Source organism: Halichoeres trimaculatus, unplaced genomic scaffold (genome assembly GCF_033239565.1).
Source record: "Halichoeres trimaculatus isolate MK-OKI-2021-1 unplaced genomic scaffold, fHalTri1.1 fHalTri1_scaffold_14, whole genome shotgun sequence".
NCBI classification, from domain to species: Eukaryota; Metazoa; Chordata; class Actinopteri; order Labriformes; family Labridae; genus Halichoeres; species Halichoeres trimaculatus.
In genome coordinates this window covers 18,115,687-18,135,270 of record NW_027437192.1, presented here as the reverse complement: position 1 = coordinate 18,135,270, position 19,584 = coordinate 18,115,687, and the positions used below count along the sequence as shown (strand labels likewise).

The 19,584-nt window shown below is 40.9% G+C and overlaps 2 protein-coding genes across 2 annotated transcripts; one reads left to right on the top strand and one right to left on the bottom strand.

Annotated features, from left to right (window-relative positions):
- Window positions 1-971: 971 nt before the first annotated feature.
- fkbp9 (FKBP prolyl isomerase 9) lies at window positions 972-13,178 on the bottom strand. Its single transcript, XM_074686102.1, has 10 exons — window positions 12,854-13,178; window positions 12,133-12,278; window positions 8,873-9,062; window positions 8,636-8,781; window positions 8,259-8,448; window positions 3,667-3,812; window positions 3,378-3,567; window positions 2,441-2,586; window positions 1,722-1,885; window positions 972-1,522 (listed from the first exon to the last, which is right to left on the bottom strand). The coding sequence occupies exons 1-10, from the start codon at window positions 13,054-13,056 to the stop codon at window positions 1,343-1,345; spliced, it is 1,701 nt and encodes a 566-aa protein (XP_074542203.1). The 5' UTR covers window positions 13,057-13,178; the 3' UTR covers window positions 972-1,342.
- An 813-nt stretch (window positions 13,179-13,991) lies between these two features.
- crtap (cartilage associated protein) lies at window positions 13,992-18,773 on the top strand. Its single transcript, XM_074686103.1, has 7 exons — window positions 13,992-14,603; window positions 15,632-15,781; window positions 16,135-16,306; window positions 16,424-16,552; window positions 16,696-16,841; window positions 17,763-17,846; window positions 18,398-18,773. Exons 1-7 carry the CDS (start codon window positions 14,151-14,153, stop codon window positions 18,470-18,472), a joined length of 1,209 nt encoding a protein of 402 aa, XP_074542204.1. The 5' UTR covers window positions 13,992-14,150; the 3' UTR covers window positions 18,473-18,773.
- Window positions 18,774-19,584: the final 811 nt, after the last annotated feature.

The window sequence follows — 19,584 nt, the reverse complement described above, 5'->3', positions numbered from 1 at the left end:
AAGGAAACCCCCCCTAAGGTACTCTTCACACCCCTCTGCCTGCTGCAGGAATCCACACTGAGTCAGGGCCTTGAAGCTGGGCAGAAGGTGTGAGAGGTCTTGACATCAAAGGACCTGGACACTTCTTGAGGAAGCAGGAGACAGGGCGTCTCAGGTAGTGAAAACAATGAAATCACAATTACAACTGTTGAGTTTTTCTTACATTACAGATTCTTAACTGTTCTTTTCCCCCACACAACCAAGAGAGGATAGTGAAGCTTGTGGGGATTGGCCCTCACCTGGTGCAGCCAGGTACTTACGCCCAGTGGAGGCTTCATCATTTGGCCTCATTAAGGTTCTTGTGAGATTCACCGCCCTAACTTTAGCACAGACAGCCAAGCACTCTACACACACAGAACATCTGAAAGTGAAGGCAATCATGGTCTTTTGGAACCCATCCCCATAAAAAAACACAGACAGAATCAGGTCGTATGTTTAGTTAAGGTCATTTGATCAGTTTTTTATCACCTTTAATCCTCAGTATTCTCCTGAATCAAAGACTAAAACATTCACACATTTTTGTCTCTTTCTCTCAGATAAAAACACACAAACAAAGGCTTGAAGTGTGATCAGGTGACGGAGACAAAAAAAAAAACCTACTGAAAACCTTGTTGGACAAAAGCAAAGTAAAAAACCTGTCAGTCCCCCGCTGTCTAGAAATGTTGACCTTTTGGTGTTTTGGAAGATGGGATCAGCAGGAAAATATCCTGACTGTAAACTTTGTGCATAAATCTTTTTTTCTTAAAGCTCTTTCATTAATTGCAACACACTATCATCAGTAGATGAGATATGATGACAAATACAACTTTCATCACAGTTATTACAGTGTGGGCTGACAGAGAGACACACCCATGGAAAGACAAAAACAGTGACCAAAAATGAACAAAAAACAAGGTGGAGTGTCAAAGGATGTGAGGCTTTTGTTTCTCACACAGGAGTGCTTTTAACCCTTTAAAATAAAATAACAACCACATAAAAAAGAGAAGAAGCTGACAGGACAGGAGGTAAAAAAATGAAGGTCATTCGCTGTCATCATAGTCCTTAGATGAGATGTTTCCTTTCCGATATTCAACCCTAAAATATCCCTTTCCCTCTCTCACTTTCAGACTCTTTTGGTCCTTAAAGGACAAGATGCCTTTTGACCACAACATATGTCCCCACAGTAAAAAAGAAAATCTTTCATCACAATACTTGCTCCCTGCTTTACACATACTACACACTCTTCTTCTGCTCTACCACCCACAAAAACATTATACCCACCCTTTAACCCCTCAACCTAAACCCTGATCCACACTCAGTCCAGTCATAGTTCATCATGAGCAGCTGCTTCATCTGCTTTAAGTTTGAACTCCACCTCTGTAATCTTTCCGTCTCCATTACGGTCCTGATTGGAGAACATGTTGTCAATGATGCGGTAAGGATCGAAGCCAGGAGCCAGGCGCCCTTTTCCCTCGCTCACCTGACGCATGATGTAGTCAGTAAACTGTGGAAACAAAAGAAAGGGAGGTGTTAAGCTAAGGCTGTAGAAAAACATATGGTTCTGATTGGCAGCAGTTTGGGTCATAAATCGAGCCTCCTATATCAGCGCCTGCTTGTAGCAGGTGTCTTGACTTAATATGGTGAGATTTGTCATTCAACCGGTGAGACACACAGAAATGATGTAGATTGAGGTAACCACACACCTCAGAGGGTTCCACTAGCTTGTTCTCATCCTTGTCCATCTCAGCAAAGAGGTCAGGTGACACATCCTCGTTCCAGATGAACATGTAGCCTTCAGGAAGCCCTTCCTCCATGTCCACAAGCTCGATGTCAAACACCATCACAGCGCTCCCTGGGACTTCACCAGCTACACACACACACACACACACACACACACACACACACACACACACACACACACACACACACACACACACACACACACACACACACACACACACACACATTAGAATTAGCAATAACAGCTGACGATAATTGGCTCATAAGTGGTAGCGCTGACTTCAAACTTAATATCTCTCTGATGTACAAGTTGGGTTTCTATACACGGCCTAATGTCCGTCATGATTCTCAATTGCATCACCTTTTCTATTGTTGATCTGCCCAGAGACAGTGAAAGTAAAAAAACTCATCAACCCCTGTTTTTTTTTTCTAAAAACCTCTAGAGCAGTGTTTGATTTCCTTGACTTGAGAACGACTTTGAAGAAAAACTGTTTTTCATATTTTCAATATGTTTTTTTCTAGGAAGAAAAAAAAAATAGTATTGTAATTCTTTGTAACCATAAGATTGCATTAACTTCCACATCTTGGTTTTAGATTATGGTGCGATCTGTGTGTGTGTGTGTGTGTGTGTGTGTGTGTGTGTGTGTGTGTGTGTGTGTGTGTGTGGCTGTAGGTAACTTACTGACTCCTCTCTCCCCATAGCCCAAGTGAGGAGGAATGACGAGGTGCCTCTTCTCTCCCACACACATGTCCATCAGCCCGTCCTCCATCCCCGGCACCACCTGGTTTGCTCCCAGAACAATGTTGTATGTTTTGCCATAATTGTACCTTAAAAAAGATAAGCCTTGGTGAAACACATGAGTATGTGTGTGCATGTTATTATATATAAAAGTCTTTTAACTAACGCTTTCTGTCCCAAAGACAAAAACATGTCTTTATGATATGAATTTATTTTGTATACTTTATTTTTAGCTTGCATTGGAAATGTTGTTTCAGATGTTTCTCAAGAGGAAGTGAAAATCACACTCCCTCTAAGTCATTGCAGACCCTACTTTTGATCTAAGAAATTCATGGTTCAGAGTGAAATTTTTTATCGGTTTCTATGACTTCAGTGACCCTAATTTTTTCCTCTCCTCCCTTCCTCTACTCTCAGAGAAATCACAACATACCTGCCCTTAAATATGGTAAAGACAGTTATGGTCTTTGCAAAGTCCATCAGGTCAAAACTTTGAACCAACCAAGACTTTCTTGGCCATAAAAATGTGTAAACTCCATTGCTTTACTCCTGTGTGTTTGGTGCTTCTCAGCAGATGTTAGCTAAATGATGCTAAACAAAGTTGATCACCATTTTTTATCGTGTTGGCATTGTGGTTGCAACCATGTTAGCAAACTGATGTTAGCATTTGGCTTCAAAATACAGCTGTGCTTAAGTGTAGAGCAGCTAGCACTGCTGAAGTGATATTTCTGACACATGCTTGCCTGAGTGTATCATAATTATATTCCTAACCATGCTGGTAGCATCTATTGTTTGTTCAGTGCTCGCAAGGTGACAAGGTGTGGTCATTTTACAGATTTCTAAAGCAGTCAAGGATGTTTGTCCTTCCCAGAAGTTTACTCACGTGGAGTCAATGGCCGTGCCATCCAGCAGAGAAGCATTGTAGTGATATTTCACAAAATCGCCCTTCTTGGTTTGCTTCTCACACTCTTCTGGCTTGTGGGTAACGGTGACCTCAGTGCTGTCTGATGGGTTGTGGAAGTCGATGATGTGAACATCGAACACCAGCACAGCTGATCCAGGGATCTTAGATCCTGAGAGAAAAACATGATTTAGAATGAAATGCACTGTTTCAGAAGGATGAACAGAGATTTCCTGTGAATGATGTAACATCATAGCATTTTTATACACACCTGTGCCCTCCTCTCCATAGGCGAGGTGTGGAGGGATGGTGATGGTGCGTTTTTCTCCAACACAGACCCCAATTAGTCCCTGATCCATGCCAACGATCACGTAGCCTTGCCCCACATAGGTGTCATAGGTGCGATTGCGGGAATAGCTGTGGAGCAGAGAAAAAAAAATTAACTTCACAGGTACAAAGAGAGGAAAGTTTGAATTTGTTGAGGGATAGCCCTTTGAGATGAAGCACCTAGTTCATCATTTAGATAATTTGTCTGCAGTTTGCCTGCAGTCTGAACAAAGCCAAAGGAAAAGCAAAAGTGACCTCTTTCTTGCTATAATACTCTTGTATAAGCAAAATAAACTTAACTTCTCCACATTTGAGCATGGAGGTGAGGGAGAGAGCTGAAATTTTCACACAATGCAGACATCATAAAAATATGTCCATCATGATGCTGACTCAGAATGTATTTCATCAGACAAAATAAATTCAATCCTCAGTTTAAACAGTGATACTATGGTGCGGTTTAAAAACCTGCATAACAAATTACAGATGAATATTCTGGCTTGTCAAATTTTCCCCTCACAAAAAATATTTGTCATAGAAAGTTTTGAAGACGCTACCAAAGACCCTCATAGCTAGTCAAATCTAGATCTCACGCCTTCCTTCCCCGAACAATACAGTGAAATCACACGTTTTCTTTGCTACAAGCTTTTAAAACAAAGAAAAGATGAACATTATAATTTTGGTAACACTCCTGAATGACCACAGTCTGACGTTTAACCAGTGTGGTGGCAGATTTGGGGCAGATGTATTAGACGACAGGAACCAGATATTTATTCAGTTTGTCCTGAAATGGTACATGCATGGGTTAAGGAGTGCAGGATAATTAGGTCAGCCTGCCCCGGGATGATATTTTGAAAGGGTCAGTAGTTCATGTTCCCAGCATTAAAACAGTAAGAGATTAGGTGTTATTTGGCAGAACATACATGTTCCAGTTGTACAAAAGGTTTGACAGGATGCAGGCGATATGTCAGGTATTGTTCAAGATGACTTTGGCCATAGTTCAGTTTTAATTGGAAATATTTGTGAGAAACAGAAAAACATGGTGTTGCTAAAAGGCCACAAAGACTTGTATGTTGTGTTTTACTTTCTTTAAAGGCCCCATATTATGCAAAAACCACTCTATCAAGTCTCTTAGTGAAATTTGTGAGTCTTGGCTTTCCTCCCAGACCACAAAATGTGATATTTAATGACAAAACCTGCACTTAGTAGTGCTTCTGAATGTAAAATCCTGACCCAAAACAAGCTCTTTGGATTTGGGGGATTTGCCGACGTCAGCGATTCCCTTTTTTGACCAATCAGGAGCAAGTCTAACCTGATTGGCCCACCGAAGCAGATACCCCCAAACCCCATCCCCGCCCACTCCTCTACCCTCTGCTGGAGAGAAATCTTTATAAACAGCCACATAGCTCCATGTTCAACCTTCCCATCTCGGGAGAAGACAAGACTAAGTGGCTAGAGTTCATTTATCAAGGAAATGTGCCAGCTACACTCAGTAAAACTGTGCATGTGTGTGCTAGTCACTTCACAGCCGACTGCTTTTCCAACTTTGGACAATACAACAGAGGGCTAGTGAATAGACTGGTCCTGAATCCAGGCACATTACCAACCATCCGCTAACAAACCTCAGACCCTGGAAATGTGAGTATTTTAAATGCTGTGTGCTGTGGAGCAGATGTAAGAGCTTTTCCTCAGTGTCCCCCTTGTCACAATGTTAGCTTCAGGATGCTAGCTTTAGCTACGGTTAGCCTGTTGTTTTAGCCTGTAATATTACGGTAAACGAGCTTCGCTGTTTTCTAAACATTGTGCACTTGGAGCTCGGGGCGCCGCTCTCAGTGATGCAGAAGAGTGGGGTGGTATCAGCTGTGGCTCATTTACATATGAAGGCCACGCCCACTTAATCAGACCATTCTGAACAGAGGGGTTATGAGAGCCTGGAAACAATGCTGCTGTGTTTGCTTTATTGGCTTTTTGGAGCAAAACATGCAACTACCATTTCATGAAGACATCAATGATCCATATTAAACTGCAGAAAAGGAGCAGAATATGGGACCTTTAATAATCTATACATGTCCCTCAACTTGACCATCACAGTCAAGAATCATTTGGCTGAAAAACATCATTTACATATTTGAAATGATTACAGGGTGGTCCCTAGACACGATACGCAAACAGTTATTTCTAAAAAATAAAGATTAAGTTACTATCTTTTTGCTATATACAACATCTATAAATATCAGAGTTCTAACCTTCAATGTTTTCTCAGTGTTATAGGAACAGTATTAAATTTAAGAACATTTTCCTTCTTTTCACTGTTTTGTTGCAAATATTTGGTCATACACATTAGAGCGTCTGCAATAAACTACATTTATTTAATGCAGGTTTTTTTTCCATGCAATTTGTTTAAATATTCTGGGTCTCTACTCCTCACTAGTATCATATTTTCCTCTATAGATTATCAAAGCATATGCAGGGGCAGGTAGGTGTGTGTGCTATTAAAAAATATTCACTGTGAGATCTCACCGCGAAAACAAAGTAAGTCACATGTTGAAGTAAAAGTTTGAGGAATCCATTTGTTTACCCACTACCACTAAAACATTCTTCTGCAGTGACAAGGACTGTCACTAAGAGCTGATTTACAGCTGCAGCTGCCACTGCCAGCAGATGACAAGAAGTCGACAACCTTTTGGTAGGTGGAAAAAGACACGCTGTGGTTTATGCATGAGATCTGACAGAAACTGCTGCAGTTAAGGCTGTAAAAGCAAAATGCTTTCTTTTGTTTGTCTTCATGAATATTTGTTAGAGCACTGGATCAAAAGACAGGTATAAGAGAGTCTCAGATAGAAGATTAGTAGAAGTTTTTTTTAAGTGTGTAGTAAGTGATTGAAGGTTACAGTAATTTTTTGAAGGTTTGTGAGGTGACTGAAGTGCTAAGAAAAAAGGTGAAATGATAAAAACCCTTCTGAAATGTCTGCCTATCTGTTTACGCCTGTGAATGTAGAAAGAAGACGAGCAGTGAATGAAAAGGCCATGGACAAAGAAGTTCAGACTGAAGCCTGGCAGAGAAATGCCTCGTGTTTTCCCTTGATGTTGTGCTGAGGGGGCGGGGGTGGAGGGGTGTGTGTTATTTTTGTGTTCATGGGAGGATTGTCTGGTCACTTTATTTGATTTTATTATTATTACTATTTTTGTTTTTATAGCACTTTGTGTTACCCTTTTGTGTATGCAAAAAAAAATCTGTCTGATTGGTTGATTGATTGAAAAAAAAAAAAAGTAAATTCAAAGGAAAAAAAAATTACCTCAGGCAATGCACAGAAGTGTGTACCCCTGATCATGGGGTTATAGTCTTTTATCTTTTTTTCACTCAGTCATTGATTGGGGTTGTTTACACTAATGTTTGTTTGATGTTGAGGTAATCAGGGGTGAGTTTCTTTATAAGGTCAGGACCTTATTGGTGTAGGTACGTGTTTCACCCTAGAAGGTCAAACAGTTTTTGACCGTGTACACTGAGGCAGCATGTGTGCTGCGGGAGAGTGATCAGACATAAGTAATTGTATTAGACAAAGATGAAGGTTTGTTATGTAAAATAAATGTGTTGATCATTGAAAAAGTGAATAAAATGTAGAGTTTCTTTATTTTAAAAGCAAACAGCAAGGCGTCAATTATGATCCAGATGTAGCGCTTCAGTGGCTTAAAGCATTGGCTTGGCCTCTACAGTAACACACAATCATTAATACACGAGATAAAACAAGAAAGCCTTGCTCTTCTGGTACGTCTCAATCAGATCAGTGCTCTGGAACATGGCTGAACCTGGTACACACAGCTCTGTCCCTCAGTTCCTCTCTGTTTCTCAGTTCCTCTCCTGAAATGCAGCTGTGCAACTCCCACATCTCTGTTCCACAGCCTTTTAACACATAAATCTAGGTTGTATTTTTCCATCAGTACCCCATGCAAGATAAAACCCACTGTTTAGCCTAACACTGAAAACATCTCAACTCAAGGTCAGCAGCTCTCTTTGGGGCTCACAAAAAAGTAAGTCTAGACCACTGGACCTTACGTAATTTATATGCACAAGTATATACATTTCAGAAATATACAAAACGAAGTTGAAATGATCATACAACGTGATTTAAATGAGTACATTTTCATAAAAATAATATCACATGAAGCGATATGAGGTTTAGTTGCAAATTTAGTCACAAAGCCCTCACTTTAAAAAAGCTCATTGCCCATATTGTTAGAATAGAGATATTTGTCTGAGCACTGTGATTTGATTGTCTGATTATGAGTAAATTACGTTTCATTTTGTGCGAAGGAGGATAGGTTGTGTGTAGACACGATTGAGCCCATGCAGTCATAACATTCACAGGAAATTTGAGTTTTGAGCAGTTTCAGTTTCTTCAATGCACAGTAACATGCTGCCACCTGCAGGATACTCGAGGAACAACAGACAGTGACCTCCCATTTGTGTTAAGAATTAAAACATGTACTCTGTGTCTCTCTGTGTGTTTAGCATAAAGATAATGACGCATTCACACATACCTTGAATCAAAAAAGGTTCCATCAAGGAGGCTCCCGTTGTAGTGGTAGCGTACAAAATCTCCAGCTACAGTCTTTCTTGTGCAGCTTTCTGGTACAATCTGGTTGGTCACTGAGATTCCATCTCTGGGGTTGTGAAGGTCCAAAAGCACAACGTCAAACACTAGAGACGCCTGTCCTGGAATGTCGCTACCTGGTGGACAGAAAGCAGGAAATGTGAAGGCAGGTATGAGTACAGATAAGGAGAAGAATGAGGCAAAATAAATATTTTTTCCTTCTCTTATTTTGTTCTAATTTAGGGAAAGATTTATAAAAGTCAATCAGAGGAAAGTAATAACACTCAAGAGAACAGGTCACTGTAAAGAATATTAAAAACCTACCATCTCCATTCTCTCCATATCCGAGGGATGGTGGCATAGTGATGATTCGTCTCTCCCCGACACACATTCCCAGAAGGCCCTGATCCATCCCTGCAATCAACCACCCGATCCCAACATAGGTGTCGTAGGTACGCATACGAGTGTGGCTGCAGCAAAGAAAAGTAGAGAGAAGTTACAGGTGTGTGTATGTCAGTGTATTTCTGTTCATCAATGAATGATTTATTGTTTAACACAAACCTGGAATCAAAGAGCGTGCCGTCTAGTAGGGTGCCGTTATAGTGGTAGCGGACAAAGTCAGACACCTCGACCTTTCTAGAGCACACAGATGGTGTGTGGTAGGTGTTGGTCTGGACACCATCCTCAGGGTTCCACACATCGAGCAGGAGGACGTCAAAGTGGAGGATGGAGTCAGGTGGGATAATGTCACCTAAAGGACAAGAGAAAGAGATTATGTTGAGCCCACTAAACAGCCGGTGTGGTTAAACTTGAGATTAATCTCAAAAACAATAAATGCAATTATAATCCTTTTTTTAAAGCATAGGTGTTTAATTATTCACAATGGCTCATTATTAAAATGTAATTTTAAAAATCCCTCAAATTTGTATTATTTTATCAAAGTGTGTTTGGTTGGTTGAGCAAGATGGGTAATTTTCAGGGTTGTTGTAACGAGCTGGATCTTTTTTGGGTGTTTATGTTAACTGTTGTGCCACCACTAATTACTGTTACAAACATACAACCTACTTAACTTAATTTACTTTTTTTCATTAAGTTTGTGGTTGCAACCTAGCAGAGCATGCACTTGCAAGACTCAACTTTTTCATTGTTTATCCACAAGTGGTTACACTCCTAATTTAAAGTGCATAGAAAGGGAGAAAAACGGTAAGAACACACTTTTGTTTTTACAACATGAAGCCAATATGAGCAAAGGTTTTTCTGTGTAATGTTACTTAACACTGCTATGTTAATTTAGCACTGCGCTGACGTTAGCTTAGTGTAGCGTTAGCCTAATCAAAGTCAGCTATTATTTGGCTAGCCTTTTTAGCTAAAAACAACCACGGATATCTACGGTGTGGCTAACGGTCCAAAAGATAAAAAGAAGACAAATAGAAACTGACAAACTGTTTGCGCGTCACATTACGTCGCGACGTCACGATTTGGGCCGTTTCCCGGATGTTGGAGGCACATGATCAACGAACGGAGACAAAAGTGCGCGGTAAAATGTGATTTTAAGATTTCTTATCTGCCAACAAATGTGGAAAAAGCACGGAGCACACTAAAAGTATCGTGAATGACTCAGCCAGAAAGAAAAAGAGGCATATTTTGAAAAAATACGCCTAATAAGCAGGAGAGACCCATACGAGTTTGCATCTTCATCATCTACCCAAAGGTTTGAAACAAATATGTTACTACTATATTTTTCATGGGTCAGGGAGTCCCATGGTGTTCTGTTTGGAGAGCCCAGATAATTGTTTGTACTCTTCACCCTGATCTGTGATTATTTTTGGTTGCCTAAAGCAAATGTAATGTTTTTTCTAGGTTCGAAGCTGCACTAGCTTTCTTTTTCGACAATTAACCAAACTGCGAGCTCAGCTCAGTTTCCCTCTGTTGTGAGAGTGCCTCCAACATGGTTGAGCTCGAGTTGATTACGTCACACTACAACACTATTGAAGTTGACCACTGATGCTTGGTCAACTATGTAAGCAAGAATCTGTGTGCAGCCATTTTCCATGATGCTATTAGCTTCATAGTAAATATTCCTTTTTAAATAACTTTAACTTTGTTTTTAAGTTTATTTTATTTATTGTATTTATGCAAGATTTTCAATGATAAGCTAATATTGAACCTAACAGCAACTGAAATGTAATTAACCAGACCAAACAAATTAGATTGGGTTTTCCCAAACCCTGCATTTGTTAGATAAATGTAGCTGTGGGCCACATGATTTTAGGGTTAAACTGGAACCAGTTAGGCGCTGCAAAATACTTCCAATCCCCAGCTTTTAAAACATATTGCATGGTACTTTTTTTCCTCTTTTTTTAGTAAACGTGTATATATTTATCTATTTCAGCAGTATTTCAGATGGATCTTTATGCAAATGCAACACAAATGAAAGCTAAGGGGATTTCTTATGGTGATTTTCCAATACTTCTAAGCAAATAAGTGATGAATAAACTGAGAAATATATTGACTGGTTGCCAGAAAAAAAATAAATGAAATTACTCTGAACTATCTACTCCTGAACTAAACCTAAAATAACATATACGTTAATGAAACCTCTGCAAACAAGTAATGTGACCACATCTGTTGAAAGAAGCAATGGTCTTCTTTTCTTATTTGAGTTTTTATTTATCAGTTGAATAATTACAACATTAATATTCTGCCAGTACAATAAGTATAAAACTGTAGCTGGTTGGGGCTGCAGGAATAGTTGTTTTTTAATGTACAAAGTGAACACCTCTTTATGTAAAAACAGCCAGTATTACCAGCTTTAGAGATAAATTTGAAGTCCTCTGTGCTACCTATAGCGTCATCTCATCGACCTGTAATGTTTTAGCTCTCCAGCATTTTATTCTGGTGAGTGCAGCTATCTACTATGTTTGCAAATATGAGCATGAGTCACTTCTTACTCACACACTATTTACGGGTGAAAATGGTAGGAACAGTTATCCCTCAGTGCTTGTAGGCATGTTAAGCCTCTGTTTCAGCTTTTTGAAAATCAACAAGAGTACAGGGGACATGAGAAGGAGGAGAAGGTGAAGTCAAGTAAGTGGGTGGAGGAGTGTGGGTGGGTGGGCAGTCATTAAATGCTAACTGCTGATGAGCTGGCGGGTCTCTTCCTGGTTTTAATCTGCCTACTTCACTTCTGTTTTCTTCTTCTTTCTTCTCTCTGACAACCACAGCCTAAGCTTTTACCTGTCCACACATGCCCACCCTGACTCTCCCGTGATCACACTATTTAACACAGAGACACAAACTGACACACTGGGCTATACTTGTAAACAGAGAATCACATTTTTTTTTTCTTAATTTCCAGCAGCTTTGAATTCCTTATGAGGCTACGATCTATAAAGTTTGTTTTCCTGAGCCTGACACTAACATTTGCTGAACTGTTACCACCAGCTGGAAGTCTGGCTCCAGATCAGCTTCCTGGTCTGTGATGTTCCTCTGACATCATCCAACATGGACGCCAAGGTTCAGCCCACTTCCTCTCTGCTCCATCTGACTCCAAAGCAACACAATGCTCCTCCATGACTGTCATGTCTGTCCTTTATACTCCTGCCAACGCCAGACCATACCCTCTCTCTCTTTATTATAGTGAGCTGTGCCAGCTGTGTGCTCACTGGTCTCTGTATTCATAATCACTCTCAGGAGAAACAAACACCGGCTTGTCCTCATATTTCACAGAGTGTGGGTTTATTTTCTGTCTTGACTGTTTAAGAACAATCAGCCTGTGAAGTGATGAGGAATGAGTGCCAGGCAAACTGAGACATACGCACCATATCCTCGCTTTCCATAGGCGAGGTGAGGTGGGATCTTGACCAGCCGCCTCTCATTGACACACATCCCCACAAGAGCTTTGTCCATCCCTTCGATCAGCTGCTTTTTGCCCACAAACACATTGTAAGTGCTGCCACGGTCATAACTGAAAGAGAGGAAACAAACAAAGTTAAAATGCTCATCTGGCTTTGACAAGTCATTCAATCAAACAGGTGCACATGCTAGATGAAAGTGGGTGAGTGCTTTCAGATGAGTAACTAAGCATGAATCCCTAAAATGAGCTGATACTGCAGGAATATGATTAAAGATGCTGCTTTTTAGAGTCATTCACAAACATACATTATTAATAAATAACCACAAAACCAAGTGATCCTCTGTGGTTTTGTGGCCTTCAGGCCCCAAGAGAACAACACTCATCTACAGTTGTACACTTGTTCTAAATAAAACAGAGTTTTCAGAGTGCAAATTTACCCAACACTGTCTCAACAAGCAAACCCCACTCTGACCAAAGTGGGGTTCATTGCTGTGATTATCGTTGTCCATAAATGTTTTGGGAGAGGACTAAAGGGACACAGGGTTCAGTCAGCCCACTTGCCTGCGTGGCTCCCCACTTAACGCGCACATTTACGCATCGCGCACGCTGTTCGCACCGTGAACCAGATCTAGCATGCGCAGCTGGATTGATGGTGGTAACACACTTTTTCTTTGCGTGATACTCACCTGGAGTCGAACTTCTTGCCGTCGGGAAACATGCCATTATAGTGATACCTAACATAATCCCCAACTTTAACTGCGCGCACACACTGCTCCGGCACGAAGGTTTGCTCAATGAGGATGTCGTCTAACGGGACCGGAGGAGCGTTGCAGGCGGCAAACGCCACCAGAACAGAGAGCAGCAGTATTCCCTGCATGCATGCGACCATTTTCACGACCGATTAACTACAAGAAGACGCAGATAACTTGAGGTTCAGACTGTGTGTGTACGCACAGCCTCCCTGTTCCCTGTTAGTTTGGTTTCCTTTACTCTGACTTGGGTAAAAGTCCTGCCCCCCTGTCCCGGAGCAGGACCGTCAAGTGAGACAAAAACCATCCACTTCCGGTTAAGTTTGAGGAGGAAATCCTTGATAGAGTCCCCTTAATTGGTGTTTATTATAAAGAGAACCATAAACGAATAAGAATCAGTGCATACAAACTCCTGCCACCACGACGAGTAGATGAAACAGGGTTTATCAGGCGACTGACTGTGCTTTTATTTTGTGACTGCAAGCACCATCCTGTCTGATCTCGCCTTTTCCCTTCGTCTTGACTCTCACTGAGATTGAATGGGATAGTTTTTGGGCACCACGTATTGCTCTTGCGCAGTGTAGCCTCAGAGAAGTGTCAACGTGGTAACGAAGGGGTCTCCAAGCAGCTGCGGACACATCCCCCTCTGGATCTGTGTACACCAGAGTAATGCACAACATCACACATCTGGACACGCCTCTGCATTTCAGATTTTAATAGTGGTCACACAGGGTCAAATGCGTGCTCTAGCGTGATGTAATGCATTGATGCTGTTGTGTTGGTGGGATTTAGGCCCCTCTGAGGGGGGTAGGAATGTCTCTACGTGGCAGTGGGAGGGGGAGGGAGACTTCAATCTCACAGGGTTTAATAAGTGGCTGTTAGGAGACAAGTTGTAGTATTTCACAGAACTGGTCTTTATTGGTCTTTAAATGAAAAAGCAAGATTTTTTTCCTGCGAATCAGGATGCAGAGATGTGTGCCATGTTTAAAAAGTTTTTAAAAAGTCTGTAAGTTTACTGTAAAGACCCAGAGAAGCAGCAGTGATTGACTTTCTGTGTCAGTGGGAGGAGCAGCTCCAGCAGCCCCCACCCGCTGCAGAATCTGTGCCCGGGGGAAGGGAACTTTCGTCCGGATACGTGTCGAAGCTTAAGGCGGTCCCAAAAACCAACGCACACCTCCGGCCTGGGATCACCCCAGCCTGCCAGCCCCCTCCACATTTCACCAAACTTTAAAAAATGGCTTCTTCTAATATCTTCTTCGTGCTTTTCATGGCGTTTTCCGCCTCCGTGGTGAACTCTCAGTATGAGAAATACAGCTTCAGAAGCTTCCCCAGGAGCGAGCTGATGCCTCTGGAGTCCGCGTACAAATACGCGCTGGACCAGTACACGGGTGAGAAGTGGAAGGAGACGGTGGAGTACATGGAGGTGTCTCTGCGGCTCTACCGGCTGCTGCGGGACAGCGAGGCCTTCTGTAACCTCAACTGCAGCTCAGTGAGGCTGGACGATGAGCAGAAGTTTGCGGAGTTTCCAGAACTGAGGGCGTTTGGGAATGTGATGAAGAGGGCGCAGTGCCTGAAGCGCTGCAAGCAGGGGCTGCCTGCTTTCAGGCAGACCATGCCCAGCCGGGAGACCATAGATGAGTTTGAGAGGAGAGAGCCGTACAGATACCTGCAATATGCCTACTTCAAAGTGAGTCAATATATTGTTATGAGAAGAGAGAGAGGGGGGATGCTGGAAATATCCACAAACCCCTCTGGAGTGAAAACGAGAAAATTATGTTTACTCAATTTATAAGAATGATCAGAATGTGCTGATGGTTTTGCTTAATGTACATTTTAAAACACTAGTGCATCTGTATAGTTTCTATTTTTACGTCAGTAATGACTATCCTCAGATACGTCTTGACGTCATGAACGTGCCACGGCTGCACGAGGGGGCATTTATCCCTTCCAGGAAGCAGGTCCTACACATTGCTTTCTGGGTATTTTTGTTTATTTTTTAAATACAAAGTCACGTCAAATAGAGACACTTTCATAGGACAAACACCTGGACATCATCGTTTTTTAAGAGCTGACTGTGGAAACTAGTTAACCCACAGGGTTAAGTTATGAATGAAATTAATGTAAGATCAAAGGCGATGATGGGTGCACTTATGATTTCAGAGTTTTTGAGTTTTGTTAATTTCTATTTTCTAGAGATTAAAAAGAGTAAGAAAAAGCAAAGGAAATCATAAATTTATACATTACACCCTTCATACAGAATTACCTGCAGTGTAATTGTGCAGGCTGCATTTACCAAAAAAATCTGCGTTATCACTTGTGTGCCATGACACCTGTGGATCCTAAGGGTATGATGGGGTACTGTATACTTTGATCAGGTGTGGCATGTCGTTGACCACTTTTCAATCTCTCCATCTTTCAAGAAAAGGTGCGCTTGATTTACTTCTTTCTGCTGGTCCTGTACACAAGAAAGTTTAAAAAAATCACTCAAGTCCTTGTCTTTCCACCTTTGCCACCTGAAAATATGGTATACAAAATGAAGAGTTGTGTAAAATTAATGACAACTTTAATCAGATATTCAGGAATAATGTGTCAGGATCGATCAGTGTGAGTGCCTTGAGAAACCACTCACCATTTTTAAAATAACTGTTTTGTTATTCTTGTGTGTCTTATAATACAAATCTTCAGTTTTTGTTTATGTTGTTGTTTTTTTTCCAGTCTGACAACCTGGCGAAAGCAGTGTCTGCTGCTCACACCTTCCTGCTCAGACATCCAGACGACGAGATGATGCAGAGAAACATGGCTTACTACAAGAGTCTGCCCGGAGCTGAAGACCACCTCAAAGACCTCGAGACCAAATCCTATGAGGTGAACACACACAAACACGCACAAACACACACACTAGTGGTGCTATTGTAGGCTCTGTGGGTTTTCTCATGTGGTAGCGGCCTGTGGTGAACCAGCCAAGTTGGTAACATGATGGGAAAAGTCGTTTATAGTCTCAAGTGGTTCTTTAAATGGAACCTGGGGTCTTTTTGTGGACCATGACAGAGCTGAAGTGGGTCCAGAGCCAAAGGGTTCCTATGGCTTCAGCTCTGACCCATTTTTTGACAAAAATGTGCCCCTGATCTTGGAGAACTAGAGAGAAATCTATCAGTTTTTGGTTTGTTTCCACAAATATTTTTGAAATAGCTAAAGCTGCTGTTTGTGTGTTTTTGCAGACCTTGTTTGTGCGCGCAGTGCGTGCCTATAATGGGGAAAACTTCCGTACCTCTGTGTCAGACATGGAGCTGGCTCTGCGGGATTTCTTCAAGGTGTTCGACGAGTGTCTGGCAGCGTCTGAGGGCCCCAGAGACATCAAAGACTTCAGAGACTTTTACCCCTCCATAGCGGGTCAGTTTATAACCAACTCCATCTTGACCCTGCTGTTCCTCCGTCTACAGCTGGAATAATCCTCCCTCCAAAATATTTACTCATTGTTTTTCTTCTTTTCTCCCCATCTCTCTGCAGATCACTACGTAGAGGTCCTGGAGAGAAAAGTGAGATGTGAAAGTGACTTGACACCAGTTGTAGGGGGTTTTGTCGTTGAGAAATTTGTGGCCACTATGTACCACTACCTGCAGTTTGCCTACTATAAATGTGAGTAGCTTGATTCAGCATTTTGTATTACTTCTTTCCCTGCTACTATTTTGAAACCACATAATTACAATTCTTTGTATTTTTTAACAATCCATGATTTTGAGTGAAAATACCAACATTTGCTGTAACTTTTGTGTTTTCAGTGAATGACCTGAAGAATGCGGTACCATGTGCAGCTAGCTACATGCTCTTTGATCCCAGTGATGAAGTTATGAAGAATAACGTGGTTTATTACAAGTTCCACAAAGACCAGTGGGGACTCACAGAGGAGGACTTCCTACCAAGACCTGTGAGACATATAAATGATTATAAAGCTTAAGCACAAAACTAGAATTAGTCCTGCCCAAAGTTTGGGGTTTATAAAAAAGGCTGTCAGAAAGATGTGTGTATTGGCTGAAAATGGGAGTGAATATTGTGTATCCACACCTGGACAAATGAAGCTTTTAAAGCTTTTAAACTACAGTGCCACTGTTGATAGTTTTTTGTAAGAACTTAAAGTAGAAGTTTGACTTATCCACAACATGTGCGGTCAATTTCTTGCCAAGTGTTAAATGGGAATATCACAAGCACTCACATGTCTGTGAGGTTAATGTGGAGCTAAAAGCAGGAGCCAGCTGACCTGCTTTATCTGCTGTAAATGAATAGAGGAGTGTTGTTTCAGCCTTGATGAGAAAAAATAGCGAGTGAAAAAAAACAGAGCTGCCAACCAGCACACCCCAGAAAACCTCAATCTAATAAATGTGTTTTTTTGGAGGAGGGGGCTAGTTCTCCAAAGTAGACAAAATGTTTTAGTTCTATCTAAAAAGAAGCTACCAGGCTAATACAGCTGTTCCATTACCTCTGAATGCCAAACTAAGCTAAGCTACCTAGCTGCTAGACCTGCATTCAGTTCATTTATGATTTCCAGGAGTTATTAACAAATAAGTAGTGGTTTCACAAGGGTTAGAGGCCCGGGTCTGTTGGACAAAACTGAGGCACTTCCCCCCAGTTCCAGTGTTTGTGTGAAGTAAGCTAGTTTAATTGGCTGTTTATGTAACTTTTAATTAGACATAAAAACCAGTGAGAGAGGTGCAAAAATACAATTTCACACTTTGTTATAAGTTTTTAAACAAATAAATACATTTCTTTTATTTCTAGAGGCTAGCCTGGCTGGCTTCTTATCTTGTGCAGGTTAACTCAGTTCACTCATGTGTCTGTGTCTATGCTACAGGAGGCAGTGCGGTACCACAATCAGACAACATTGCAGCTACAGATGTTGGAGTTTGCCAAACAGCGCCTAGCAAGCGATGATGAGGTGAGTTTCTCTGTTAACATGTTTTTGCGTGTCAGTGTATCACAGCATGTGTCTGGACAGGGGGTTATCTTTTTATCACAGTGAAGTAAACACAACCTACCTTTGAAAATCAAACACGCATGATAATCGTACAAGCAGCTACAGTTACTCAGAGTGTTCACATCCCCCAAAAGCTGTGTCCTTGTTTGATTTATGGAAAAATCCTGGATTCTTGAATCTCGTCACATGACACCCTGCAGTACAATGTGAAGCCTGTGTTTATCAGACTGCAATACAACTAACAGCCATGAGGTGGCAGCATGACACCAGCATTTCTCAAGTTATTATGCTGCAGCACAAAGACCAAGGCCATCAGGGTAACCCCACATGAGCCAGGATTACATGTTGTTTGAGGTAAAAACTGCTCAGATCTGCTCTGTAATCTCTTCAGTTATGCCAGGTATGAGAAAAATCACAGATTGAACTGTGAGTGGGAGGATTTATGCTAATTCACTGTGGGAAAACTGCCACTAAGAAAGAAAACAGACCCACCCTCTTTTATTTTTCTGCAGGGGGAGGTGGTGGAGTTTATTGATGAGTTCCTGGATGAGGATGAGTACCCAGAGGTGGAAGGTCCCCCGAACTAATGAAAAACAAACACACTGAAACTGCTCCCACACTCTACAGTTTGTATTTATTGTGTTTTTGTACGAGACTCTGATCAATCACTGTTTTTTGTTCCCTGTATGATCCTGATTTTCATTAACTTTTGAAAAAACTCAACACCCATTTGACTGGTACCAGCTCACAACATGGTGACAAAATGTTTTAAAGTTATGTACAAGATTATATTTTATAAATCACTGTTTGTGGATCCATGTCTCCGCTGTGAATCTTGTATTTTGTCTTAAAAATGGTCATATCAGCAGTGAAACTACAATAAAACTTCAGGTGAAACATTTGGTCCTTGAAAAGTTCCTTCAAGCTTTCATTGTCATACCACAAATATTATTATTATTATTATTATTATTATTATTATTATTATTATTATTATTATTATTATTATTATTATTATTGTTGTTGTTGTTGTTGTTGTTGTTGTTGTTGTTGTTGTTGTTGTTGTTGTTGTTGGTTTGTTTGTTTTTGTTTTTTTGATTATTACCCTTTTAGACTCATCATGCCCTTATATGGGCTTTTCAGTGCCTTTGTAAAGAGGACAGGTTAGTGGATGGAGTCAGAAACAGGGAAGACAGAGTGGGCGGTAACAAATGACTGAAGGTAGGAATACATCCCCAGGCTGTTGTTAACAACTTCAGCACTTGAAAATTGTGTGTGCAATTTCACCGCTAAGCTAAACCTGCGCTTTTTTGTAGGGAATGAAAGTGGGATAAAAACACAACTTGTCTGTTCATTTGACCACACAGAATGCAAAATTATGATGATGATAATAATAATAATAATAATAATAATAATAATAATAATAATAATAATAATAATAATAATAATAATAATATAAAAATAATGATTTTCATGATCATATTTTATTTGAAGAAAAACAAAAAGACAGCAAATTATCACAATGTTTAAGTTGACATATGAAATGTCTGTTTTACTACTGGAGAAATACCTGCAAAGATGAATTAAGGGTTACCTTGAGTCCGTTTCAGTCCATATGTCTACAATGCAGGGGTGAACGACAGTTCTTTGGATGAAACCCAGGTCTGAGCTGAGCAGCTAGACACCCAGAGAAAATACTGAG